The 13,598-nt window shown below is 36.0% G+C and overlaps 1 protein-coding gene and 1 non-coding gene across 2 annotated transcripts; one reads left to right on the forward strand and one right to left on the reverse strand.

Moving 5' to 3' along the window:
* The first annotated feature begins 216 nt into the window (after nt 1–216).
* LOC133286422 (nuclear transcription factor Y subunit B-6-like) lies at nt 217–1,981 on the forward strand. Its single transcript, XM_061483839.1, has 2 exons — nt 217–268; nt 1,359–1,981. Exons 1-2 carry the CDS (start codon nt 217–219, stop codon nt 1,979–1,981), a joined length of 675 nt encoding a protein of 224 aa, XP_061339823.1.
* A 325-nt stretch (nt 1,982–2,306) lies between these two features.
* On the reverse strand, nt 2,307–2,378 carry TRNAT-CGU (transfer RNA threonine (anticodon CGU)). Its single transcript has one exon. It is a non-coding gene; the product is annotated as a tRNA-Thr (tRNA).
* Between the last annotated feature and the right edge of the window lie 11,220 nt (nt 2,379–13,598).

Genomic DNA, 13,598 nt, shown 5'->3' on the forward strand with positions numbered 1-13,598 from the left:
CCCCAATCCGAGTGGACTGAACCTTTAACGGATGTCTCATCGTCTGTGACCGGCTATTACCGGGTTCCTCGTTTGCATCGCCTGCAGTTACACGTTGTCTGCAAAAATTGAGCACTATAAATGTCGACACTTGCCAAGTACTCCAATGCCTACTATCTCATATCTCACGCTAACGTTCCCTTTCTTACAGTCAATTCCTCACAGTGAAACACATCAATGGAGAGTGGAGGTTTTCATGGCTACCGCAAGCTACCCAACACTAGCTCTGGTAAACTATATATAAAAAAAACTACAACTGGTTCTCTCTTTTACATTTGTGGTTTTTTATTTTTAAATCTACCCAATTTTTCTGTTATATTAATATTTTAACCACATGACTAAAGGTCTCATCTTTGGTCTTGATTTCTCGCATGCAGGATTATACATTTTTTAAATACTTTTGTGGCATATATATAGATATAGTAGTTGTCTCACAGTTATTCAACCACATGCATGCAAGCCATTCATCTCTTCCCTTTTTCTTTGCAAAGATAAACACTGTCAAATCCACTGAGACGTGACATCTTTCAGTTGAATCGATCAGTTCTTTCATTTTCAAGCATTTATTTAATTTACAAATCTCTTTCATTTGCATTAATTAATCTCATCCTCTTGGTTTGAACTTATCATCACTTATTTACCTGTGTCTTCCAATTCTGAGGCCTAATCTGCTTGAGAGGGTTGTGTCTTCCAATTAGTTCCTTCTTACCATCAACTTAATTACCTGTGTTGTGTAGTGGTTTCAGTAAAGCAAAGTAGTGGAATGCGGTGAATTGAAGATGATGACATTAACGGCTCATGGCTGTATAATTGAGGACAGAACAAGTGGCAAGCATGCATGAATGCATGCAGTAACTGAGTTGAAAGTTACAAGTGGCGTCCATGCATTCTCCAACATCATATATATCAGAAAACAAGGATCTGTCTCCACTGCCAAATTTTCCTACTTTCGATCTGTTTTGTCTTCTTTCAAATAAACCTCCGGTGTTTACTCCACACTTTCAGTCTCTTTAAGTATACTTAAATTTCTCACCAAACGAGTCTGAACCATCTTGGTCCGTTACATGCACAAGCACACACAGCCATTCAACCCCTCTTTGAAATGCGTTTCAGACTGATGAATGAATGCATGCATGAAAACAAAAGTCATGAAAAAAAGAGAACCGTTTTTATTCGCATGATTTCAGAGCTGCTTTTTGTCCTTTTCTTCGGATTCCTCGTATCTCGAGGAAGCTATATATCAGTTTACCCCTAAAGTGGATTTGCTAGATTTTCATTTGCACAGCACTAATGAATTTGATGTTCTTAATTAATGACAGCAGGGTTGAACGTGAGGCAGGTAGCAGGAGAGAACAACCAGTCAGGAACAGGAACAGGAACAGAGGAGAATGAATGCATGGTGAGGGAACAAGACCGTTTCATGCCAATTGCAAATGTGATTAGGATAATGCGGAAGATCCTACCGCCACATGCAAAAATATCTGATGATGCAAAAGAAACAATCCAAGAGTGTGTGTCTGAATATATAAGCTTCATAACTGGGGAGGCAAATGAGCGTTGCCAGAGGGAGCAACGCAAGACAATCACTGCGGAGGATGTGCTTTGGGCTATGAGCAAGCTAGGATTTGATGATTATATTGAACCACTCACAATGTACCTTCACCGATACCGTGAGATGGAGGGTGACCGCACCTCTATGAGAGGTGAACCACTTGGGAAGAGGACTAGTGTGGAATATGGGACTACTCTTGTTGCTTCTGCTGCTTTCGTTCCACCGTTTCACATTGCTCATCATCATCATCATCATCCAAATGGATCGTATTTTGGTGCACCCATAGGGGGGACTTACATGAGGGATGCTGCACCAAATCCAAATGCAAATGCAGGTGGCTCATCTCAGGCTCCACTCACAAATGCTGAACCAAATGGTCAATATAAATGATTACTAGAGAGAGACTCTTTAATTAAGGGGAAGGAATTTACAATCCTAATCCTAACTATGTAATTGAATTTCATCTTTGCTTTTGTTTTTAACTTTAATCTCGACTTTCTAATCTAATGTCGTTGTCATCCCTTAACTGCTGAAAGGGGTTTTTAATTTAGCATTTTAATTTTTTAATGGATCATTGGCTGGCTTTAATGTAGCTGCAAGCAACTCAAAAGCTTGCTTAGTCTTTTAATGGATCATTAGTTGGCTAGCTGTTTTTGTTCCCAGAAATGCATGAGTACCTATTTTTAACTTTCAAAAGACGTAAAACAGAAAAGAAAGCTCCCAGCGAGGATCGAACTCGCGACCTTTCGCTTACGAAGCGAACGCACTACCACTATGCTATGGAAGCTAAATCGAGACTTCGTCGAACAATCTGATTACAAAATTTATTCGTACATCTAATAGACGGATTCAAGACTACGTATACAAAAACTTGCTAAGTGTAGATATTTACATAAGCAAAGATCTAAATATGGATTCTTTAGCACGTTGATCTTTGCATAGAAATTATTTTATGATTTAATAAAACGTTAGATATTTTTAGTGTTTTATGTCTATATTATAGACTATTTGAATTTTTAAAAAATATATAGGAATAAAAGAACGTTATTCTTACAACCTAACAATTTTACAACTTATTTTTTCACTTCGTCAATCAAACTATTATAATTTATTGAAATTAATAATTAATTAATAAATGTGACTTAATAAATCATAAGTGTTAGATTGACAAAAATTAACGATAAATTTTTTTTGTAAAATGTTATAAGTAAAAAATATTGTCAAAATAACGTTACTTATATAAATAAGAGGAAGGATCTCTTTGCAATTTTATTTTATTTTACAAATTATACTAAATTCGATCGGTCATACATTTTTAATTAAAATATCTCATGTCATATATAATGTAGTTGGTAAGAGTTTATAAATAAAAATTTTATAAATATAACTTTATTATATAAATAATCGCAAATATAAGTTTCCATAAAAATAATGAATGTAATTTGTCGGATGAATCAGCCACAGAAACAGAACGGTGGCGTGCCTTGTCTGTGGTCACCCATTGCTCTGCTGTCAGCTGATTGCTTTGGTCGATGATGATATTGACCAGTCAGTTGCTTACGAAATGAAATTCGTTGGATTCTGTTCTTTTGTTGGTAATTGATTAGCTATTAGTCGAGTTCGAATGTGGTATTACCACCTGTAACACCACTTTTGGCATTGATTTACTCATTCAGTATTCATTAAAAAGAGTATAGCATTCATCTTCCATTTTCTGCATATATAGGAAGCGTTTTATAATTCTCATGTTAAAGGAGAATTGAAATCTCACGTTATAGAGATAAAAAGCATGTGGGACCCATGTGTTAGAAAAAATTATATGTAAGACCCATATCAGCAGGAAAATCGAATGGTATGTAGAAAAATTGTAATTCTCATGTTAAATGAGAATTATAAAACCCATGTATCAATACATAATCTGAATTGAAGGTTCTATGATAAAATACTGATAATAAAAGATAATTCCATTAGTTAGCAGTAAAGAATGATCACATACAAATTGAGATGTAAAAATTACATTATTTTATTTTATTATATATTCTTTTTGTTACAATTTTTTATATTCATCTTTAAACGTTCAAGAAGTGTTTTTTTTCCGTCCAAATAACTCAAACCACTCCGTCTTATTTCACATATCATATACAAATTCTGAGATGATCAAATTATTCAAATAAGTAAATTAAATCATTCGCACACCAACTCGAATAGTATAATCAAAAAGAGTAATTCTACATTAATTCTCTTAATCTATTATCCTAATTATTAAATGAAACAAATATTAAACATTATTAGAAATATATTGTATAATTAGGATTTCCTTATTTCTTATGTAATTAGGGTTTCTTTATTTCTTTTGTATTAGGTTTGGGCTTAGTCCATTAGAGTGTCTATATATTGTAAATGCTTCTTCATATCAATATACACAATATTATTTTAAATGTTCCTCTCTTCTCTTTCGTTATTCAACATGGTATCAAGAGCCTAAGGAACGTTGAATTTTTTTATTTTTATTTTTTCGGTGAACCCACTGTTCATCGTATTTTAAATTTTTTTTCCGGAACTGTCTCGTTGTCAGTTTCCGGACTATTTTTCTTCTCCTTTCACGCTTCTGTACAGTCAACCATCATCGTCCGGTGGCATTTTCCGGCACGCAGCACACCGTCGTGATCGTCTCGTCAACGCGGTCACTCCGGCACCGGCCGCTTCCCCAGAAGACCTCCCACGCGCTCTCACGCGCGCGTGCAAGGTTTCAGCACGCTCCTCCAACTGGCGGCGCGTGGAGGCGCGTGACACATCTTTTCCGGCCGCGGTTTTTTGCGTCTTGTTCGTCTTGCTGAGACGCTTCTGGATCCGGTCTTGTTTTCCTGTTCTGACCACTTTTTGCATTGACGCACAGATCCCTCTTCTACCGGTTAGTTGTACAATCTGTTCTTTCTGATTTTTCTTTGATTATGGACTTTCCTCTATCCAATGATTCTGGTCCTGGGACTCCGGCTGGACAAAAGTCGGAGTCTACTATTTTTTCCAATTATATCCTTGCTCCGTTGAGTGTGGATAAATTAGATGGGTCCAACTATGATACTTGGTCTTCCGATCTGCAACTTTGGTTGGATGGGCAGAATTATACATCTCATCTCACCACTAAGGCTGAATCTGTGGCGGAAAAGGAGCGCACACGGTGGAAGATAACTGATGCTCAGTTGTGTAGTCTCATTAAAGATACTCTTCATCCGTCTATCAAACAGATCTTTCGACCTGCTGTTACTTGTGAAGCTATTTGGAGTCAGGCAAAAGCACTGTACACCAATGATACCCAGAGACTCTATGGTGTGTGTCGGAAATTGATGACTACCTTTGCTCCTCGGGACTTCAATTGTCCTATGACTGAATATTTGGGGAAAGCTCAGAGTCTGCTGCATGATCTTAATGAACTTCTGCCTCTCACTGGTGATGTTTTTAAGGAACAGGAACAGCGTAATACACTGTTTATGCTGTTCATTTTATATGGTTTGCCTGACCATTTGTCTGCCAATCGGGATCAAATTTTAGGATCTGCTACAGTTGCTACACTGGATTCCGGAATGTTTACCTTGCTTAGAATTCCCTCTAAGCCCTTTCCGTCATCAGCACCTCCTATGATGCCTATGCCCCCAGTGGATTCTGTTGACTTTTCCGTTCTTGTTGCTCATGGGTATGGTCGTGGACGTAGAGAAGATTCTGTTGACTCTTCCGCTTTTGCTGGTCAAGGATGTAGTCGTGGACGTTTAGAAGATTATGTTGACTCTTCCGCTTTTGCTGCTCAAGGATGTAGTCGTGGACGTTGAGAAGATTATGTTGACTCTTCCGCTTTTGCTGCTCAAGGGTATGGTCGTGGACGTCGATTCTCTAAAGGAAAGCTCTTATGCACTCATTGTCATCAGACCAATCATACTGTTGTCTGCTGTTGGAAGCTTCATGGCAGGCCACCTCCACCTCCTCGGAATGCTCATGTTGCTCAGGCTTTCTCTAGTACCTCTGCTTCAGAGTTACCTTCCAGTGCACAACCTCCAGCTGCTCTTCTGAATGAATGTGACTTGGTGGTCTGAGAAGTAAACATCAAGTCCCACTGCATCCATTGCTCCCTCTGGTAATTCTTTTGCTGGCATATCTCAGTTGCACTCTATAGGCCCTTGGACTCTTGATTCTGGGGCTTCTGATCATATTTCTGGTAATAAGTCCTTATTCACTTCCCTTTGTACTACTGGTTCTTTTCCAACAATTACTATGGCCAATGGGTCTCTGGTCCAATCACGGGGGATTGGCACGGTTCTTCTTTTATCCAATTTATCTCTGGATCATGTTCTATATGTGCCTGATTCTCCTTTTAACTTACTTTTTGTTAGTCGTTTGACCAAATCCATTGACTGTGTTGTTTCTTTTACTAAAACCTCTGTCATCTTTCAGGATCGGAGTTCGGGGAAGGATATTACCAAAGGATGTGAGTCTCAGGGCCTCTATCAACTAGTTCCCTCTTCTTCAGCCTGCTCCTTTGTGGATTCTCCTCTTATTATCCATGCTCGTCTGGGCCATCCTAGTCTTGCAAAGCTTCAGAAGATGGTTCCCCATTTATCGTCTATTTCTACTTTAAATTGTGAGTCTTGTCAGTTTGGGAAACATACTCGTAGTACGTTTCCGAGTCGTCTTAGTCGTCAAGCTGTTTCTCCTTTTTCTGTGGTCCACTCTGATGTTTGGGGACCAAGTCGTCAGTCTTCTACTTTGGATTTTAAGTACTTTGTTACTTTTATTGATGATTATTCTAGATGTACTTGGTTATTTTTAATGAAAAAGAGGTCTGAGTTATTTTCTATTTTTCAGTTATTTTATAATGAAATAAAAACTCAGTTTGGTATTCCTATTCGTACTTTTCGTAGTGATAATGCATGTGAGTACTTATCTCATCAATTTCAACATTTCTTTTCATCTCATGGCATTCTTCATCAAACATCTTGCCCTCATACACCTCAACAAAATGGTGTAGCCGAGCGCAAGAATCGCCATCTGGTTGAAACCACTCGTGCCTTGTTAATTGATGGTAATGTTCCATACACCTTCTGGGGTGATGCTGTACTTACTGCATGTTATCTCATTAATCGCATGCCATCATCTGTTCTCAATCATAAGGTACCTCACTCTATTTTATTTCCCCATCAGGCTTTATATCCTTTAACTCCACATGTGTTTGGTTCTACATGTTTTGTTCATCATCTTGGTCCAGGTTTGGATAAATTAGCTCTCAAGTCTCATAAATGTGTTTTTCTGGGTTACCCTCGGTCTCAGAAGGGTTACCGTTGCTACTCTCCCACTTTACGTCGATACTTTATCTCGGCGGATGTCTCCTTTTTTGAATCAGTTCCCTTCTTTTGATCCTCTACTACTCCTGTGGACACTGATTCTGTACAGTCATCCTTCCCAGGTGACCTTCTTTACCTTCCGTCTTTGCCCGTCCATGTTTCTGACTCTCCTTCTACCACCTCTTCTGCTGATGAGATCGAGCATAGTTCGTCAGATGTCTCTGTGGACTCACATTCACCTACATCTCCTCCCACGGCTTCGGTCCCACCTTCGGATAATGACCTTCCCATTGCTCTTCGTAAGGGTACTCGTGATACTCGCCCTCCGGCCAGGTATACAATCAATATTAGTTACCATCGTCTTTCTCCATCATATTTTGCTTGTCTTTCCTCTTTGTCCTCTGTATCTGTTCCTAAGACTACATGTGATGCACTTTCACATTCGGGATGGAGACAAGCTATGATTGATGAAATGAGTGCTCTTCATCATAATGGCACATGGGATCTGGTGCCTATACCATATGGAAAATTTGTGGTTGGTTGCAGATGGATTTATGCTGTTAAGGTTGAACCTGATGGTCAAGTGGATCGTCTTAAAGCTCGCTTGGTGGCGAAGGGTTTCACTCAGGTCTTTGGCTTGGATTTTATTGATACTTTTTCTCCTGTGACGAAAATGTCTACTGTTCGCCTTTTTATTGCCATGGCTGCTATTCGTCATTGGCCTCTCTACCAACTGGATATCAAGAATGTTTTTCTTCATGGAGATCTTGAGGAAGAAATTTATATGGAGCAACCTCCTGGATTTGTTGCTCAGGGGGAGTCTGGACTTGTTTGTCGTCTTCGTAAGTCTCTCTATGGCCTCAAACAATCTCCAAGAGCTTGGTTTGATAAATTTAGCAGTGTTGTTCAATAATTTGGCATGACTCGGAGTTCAGCTGATCACTCTCTCTTTTATCGTCATTCTTCTTCTGGATCTATTTATCTGGTGGTATATGTGGATGATATTGTCATCACAGGCAGTGATCGGCATGGGATCACTCGATTGAAACAACATTTATGTCATCATTTTCAGACTAAAGATCTTGGGAAACTTCGATACTTCTTGGGAATCGAGGTGGCCCAATCTAAAGCTGGTGTTGTGATATCTCAGAGGAAATATGCTCTGGATATTCTTGAAGAAACTGCTCTGTTGAATTCAAAGTCTGTTTATACTCCTATGGATCCAAGTATCAAGCTTCTACCAAATCAAGGGAGCCCTTTTCAGATCCTGAGCAGTATAGAAGATTGGGTTGAAAATTGAACTACCTCACAGTCACTCGGCCTGATATTTTCTTTGCAGTTAGTGTTGTCAGTCAATTTCTCAACTCTCCATGTCAAGAACATTGGAATGCAGTCATCCGTATCCTTAAGTATACCAAGGCATCTCCAGGAAAAGGCCTTGAATATGAAGATAAAGGTCATGATAAAGTTGTTGGGTATTGTGTTGCTGATTGGGCTGGTTGTCCAGCTGATAGGGGATCTACTTCTGGGTATTGTGTCTTTGTTGGAGGCAACTTGATTTCCTGGAAAAGTAAGAAACAAAGCGTAGTTGCCAGATCAAGTGCTGAAGCAGAATACCGCTCCATGGCGACTACTACTTGCGAGCTCATCTGGCTTAAACAGCTTCTCAAAGAGCTTACGTTTGGAGATACTGGACATGCAACTCTCATTTGTGATAATCAAGCAGCTCTACACATTTCATCAAATCCAGTGTTTCATGAAAGAGCCAAGCATATAAAAATAGATTGTCACTTTGTTCGAGAAAAAGTTCTTGCTGGTGAAATTAAAACTAGCTTTGTACCCTCTAATGAGCAATTAGCAGATGTGTTTACAAAATCTTTGAGGGGCCCTCGAATAGAATTTATATGTAACAAGCTTGGTGCATATGACCTATACGTTCCAGCTTGAGGGAGAGTGTTAGAAATATATTGTATAATTAGGGTTTTCTTATTTCTTATGTAATTAGGGTTTCCTTATTTCTTTTGTATTAGGTTTGGGCTTAGCCCATTAGAGTGTCTATATATTGTAAATGCTTCTTCATATCAATATACACAATATTATTTTCAATGTTCCTCTCTTCTCTCTCGTTATTCAACAAACATTTTTTTATTAAACGCAAATACCTTTTATTTTAGTTTTTTCTTATAAAGTATTACGAAAATTAATAGACATAATGTTTTAGGATAATATATAGGGAAATATTACTCACCTTTCACATGAGGTATCATCTCTCATTTTCTCCCACTTCGATTTTCGTACTCCACCTTTTTTCTTTTTTTCCTTTTTTCTTATAATGGTGGGACCCGTCTATTTTCTCTCTGCAACATAAGATAACTATCTTATGTTAAATGAGACTAATAAAACCCTAATATGTATAACATTACTCCTAATCTAAAGCCAAAATATTTTATGGATGAATAAAAATCTAATCATGATAAAGTTTGGAATGTGTAGCATTCTCCCGCCAAGTTCAAATCGTAGTTTAGTTACTTGGGCGCGCTTTGTCACTATTTTTCCTTTTTTTATATTTGGTGTGTAAATATCTGGGTAAAAAAATTATAAGTAACTAAGTTGAAAATAATACAATTTCAACACTCACAACAATTTCAATAACAGATACTAGATTGGATTGACTGATTAGTTCCTTCGAAGGGTTACGCGGAAGTTAGCACAAAATTACATGCAAATTTGTCCGACTTATGTACTTGGATTTAGATTTAACTTATATGAAAAGAGGCCAATACAAAATTAGGATTATCTAGTCCTTTATATAAGTAATGTTTAACCGTTATAGATAGGACAATACACAAGTGCTCCCATGTTGCTTCCACTACTTCAATAATAACTTGGATTTTGCAAAATGATAAGGTAATATTTGACTCCGATATAAGATTAAGAAGTTTTACTCTCTGTCTCAATCATTGATTTTTGTTCATTTAACGACTATAATTTATTTAAAATTAATAATTAATTAATTGGTATAACTCAATAAATTATAATTGTTAGATGATCAAAAATCAATCACTGAGATGAAGAGTAAGATTTCTTAGTCTTACGCTATAGTCAAAACAAAATATCTATCCTCTTGGAAGATATTTACATCCCAAAAGGAACTTTCTATAAATTAGAAGAAGATTTTCACATTTTTTTTTTTTTTTGGAGACAAGAAGATTTTCACATCCAACTGCAAGAGTCACATTGAAGATTTGCATATCCTAAAATTATGTCATAAGCAATTTATATGAACAATGATGATTCTGTAACAAATTAATTCACATATTTATAAGCTTCTGTTATATCACTTTCCTACAAAGTCTATGACAAATTTATTTTTTATTCAAATCTGCATTAGTGCTTTAATAAAAAAATTTAATCGGGAGCCATTTTGCATTATAATACTAATTTAGTTAGTGATAAGTTTAAATGTATGCTTATTTCATTTTTTTTTTTGGAAAAATAAGTTTTTTTGGTACGAATTATGTGGGTTAAAAATGTTACTAAATTATTAAAGTCAAACTTAACGAAAAGAATTAAACAGTTATTCAAAATATTTAAATTTGGCATACCATGAGGGGGGGTGGGGATTTTGATGGTTAGATGTTGCGAGATAAATTGTCGTGTTAAATTTATCAAAACCATGTAAAGGCGTTTTATAATGTCAAAAGCTTATGTTGGGGGTATATAAAACCATTAATATAGCCTTACCCAACAGCTTAAACTTTTGTGTTGAATTGGTTCTTTATATGGTATCAAAGCCTCGTGTCACGGGTTCGATCCTCACCGTCTCCCACTTTCTTTCAAGTGAAAAGTGAAATTTCTTTCTTCACACATGTAGGTGGACCTGTGCATTGTCCACCATTCAAGTCCAGTGGACTTTTGTGTGTGGGGGTGTGTTGACTGTTGAGATATATAAAACCATTAATAGCCTTACCCAACATCTTAAGCTTTTGAGTTGAATTGGTTCTTTACAGCTTAAATATAAGTGTTTCAATATTTTAGGTGAATAAATATCTGGACTAATTATTATGAGATATATTTGCAAAATGAGATATATTTACAAGAGGTAGGATATTCTCACTGCCAATTTTTTCTACTACCACTCCACTATCACTTTAATCACCATTGGATTCAAAAGTCATTTTTTTTCTCTCTCTTTATTCAACTTTTCCTCTAATCCAATGGTGATTAAAGTGGTAGTGAAGTGGTAGTAGAAAAAATGAGTAGTAAGAATATCCTAACTCTATTTACAATTCGAAATATTCAAAAGATTTATAATGGGATTGTTAAGTGTTAATTATATCATGTCTTTAAGACCAAAAGTGTGTTAAATAATGTTAAATAAGGTCAAAGGCATGGTAAATATTGTTAGATGCAAAAGACTTTTCTAGTTTTCATGCTTAGTAAGATATTAACTGAAAAATGTATTGTTTCACGTTAAAATTGCTTTTTCAGAACATTGATGTATCAAGGAAGTTGGAGGAAGACAAGACTCAAGCCAAGCGGAAGTCAAAGAGTATTATTTCACTGTTATGATTACGACAAGTATACCGATCGTTTCAAGTAATAAAAGTGTGAGTAGAGTGTCGTTCCCACGAGGATTAGTGCACCAAGTAATATTCTCACTATTCCCTCTAATTTGGACAATCCAATTTGATTTAGAGAATAAATTTTGAATTAAAAAAAAATTGAAAGTAAATTTAAAATCAATCAAGAACATTCAAGAAAATCAAGAACGCAAGAAAAAGAGATGAATAAAGATTGTAAAAGGAAACTGTAGCCAGGATACACTTCACCTTTGATCCTCCTTTAGAAATCTGAATTAATTCTTATAATTAATTAACTCATTAGTTCAGACAATTCATCTTTCTCAAATCAATTAGTTAAACCCTAATGTCTTAGTGTATTTAACTCTTTAACCCAATTAGAATCATATTATCCTAGTAATCCCTCTTGAATCAAGCATTAAGTGGATGAATTAAAAAAGTCTGCAATTCATACAAGCCTATGTTTAAATCATGCACAAATTATTATTTTACCCTAGTCTGAATTAAAATCTTAATATATCTATTGTGAGCTCTAACCCTCGAAGCCCTATAATAAAGTGCTCAGTTCTAAGAAGTATATGAAAAAATTCATTCAAGGTAAAATAAAACTAATTGAATTAAAATAATTATAAAAATAATTCAGAAATCATAAAGGGTTCACATCGGATCCATGACCCTAACTGCAAAAGAAAATTAGGCAGACATGGCTGGCTTAAACAAAACAAAGAAATAAAAAAAAGAAGAAATCAGAAAGAAGAAGAAGAAGAAGAATCTATGTTGCTCAGTCTCCTTCAAGCTCCCCTCTCTCTCTGAAATCTCCAACTCTGGTAACCGGTGTTCTCCTCCTTCCTCTCAATCTGCTTGCCTCTGGCGAATTCCCTCTTTGTGTTTTCAAGAGTTGTCTTTTTATAGCGATGAAATCATATCTTTTAATTTTTCATAATATCTTCAGTGGAATCTTCACTAGAATCTCCTATCATATCTTTGATCCAATCATTCAAATCTTTCTTTTTTTATTTAATGGAAACTTCCTTAAAAATATTCAAACGAAGATTTGATAAGATGTTCAATGATTCAGAAATTCAAAGCAACTCTACTTGATCTCTCCAATTTATCTCTTTATTGAGCTGAAATTTACTGCAAAATATAAGAAATCTTATGAGAATATTATTGAAAATAAAATAACAATTTAATTATAATTCTCATAAATCAATTTAACTACTTTTAAATAAATTACATGCTCATATTGACACTTAATACATAGTAAATTAGAGACTCATCATTCACGCTGCATCTCGTTGAGTTGCTCGCTACAACGAGCAAACCATGAAGAATGCTGATTTTAAAAAAGTCTCCTCGCTGGCTTGCTCACTGCATCGAGCAAACCATCAAGTATGCCAATTTACCTCGTTATGTTGCTCGCTACATCGAGCAACCTAGCGAGCAAGATGTTATTTTTAGTATTCATCTTGTTGAAGCGAGCAACGTCGTAAAAAAAAGCCCATAGATCTTTTTATAAAAATACAATGAATAAGGGCAAGAAGATTCAATTTTTGCACGACTTTGGGAGAAAGAAAGAGCGAATCTTGGAGGAAGAGGCGAAAGAACGGTCAAAGTTTTACTGTGGAGACCGATTACTAAGTTCTATTTATGGATTCTTGTTTATTTTTATCTTTTGTTTTCTGACTATGTCAGGCTGAGTTTTCTTGTAATTAGGGTTAGATGGAAACAATGGATTCATAGTGTTATTTATTCCTTTCTTGTAATTTGATATTTAATCTTTATATTATGCAATTAATATGTTTTTCATTCCTAGTTTCATTTGCGATCTGGCCAATCTTAGATGAACACTTAAGTTATACAAGACAATAAGAATGTTGGTGTATGGTTTTGATCTGATTAATTGCTAGGTTTTGTTTGATTTAGGGATATACTAATGAAAGCCATGACACTTTTGTTCATCGTTCGTAATGCTTGCCCTGTGATCACTAAGGGATTAGGATTCTTAATAGGTCAAAGAATTGAAATACCAAATGATTGAATTTTAATTAATTTGTGACAAACTGTCAATAACATGGGTTCAGATATTGCTTG

The sequence above is a fragment of the Gastrolobium bilobum genome, unplaced genomic scaffold, assembly GCF_033153095.1.
Source record: "Gastrolobium bilobum isolate Gb01-03AN ecotype WA unplaced genomic scaffold, APGP_CSIRO_Gbil_v1 utg16135, whole genome shotgun sequence".
Taxonomy (NCBI): domain Eukaryota; kingdom Viridiplantae; phylum Streptophyta; class Magnoliopsida; order Fabales; family Fabaceae; genus Gastrolobium; species Gastrolobium bilobum.

Bases quoted from the DNA above. Each gene is read 5' to 3' on its own strand.
- LOC133286422 (XM_061483839.1), top strand. From the start codon at position 217: ATGGAGAGTGGAGGTTTTCATGGCTACCGCAAGCTACCCAACACTAGC. The intron at 269-1,358 runs GTAAACTATATA...AATTAATGACAG, and splicing joins GCTACCCAACACTAGCTCTG to CAGGGTTGAACGTGAGGCAG.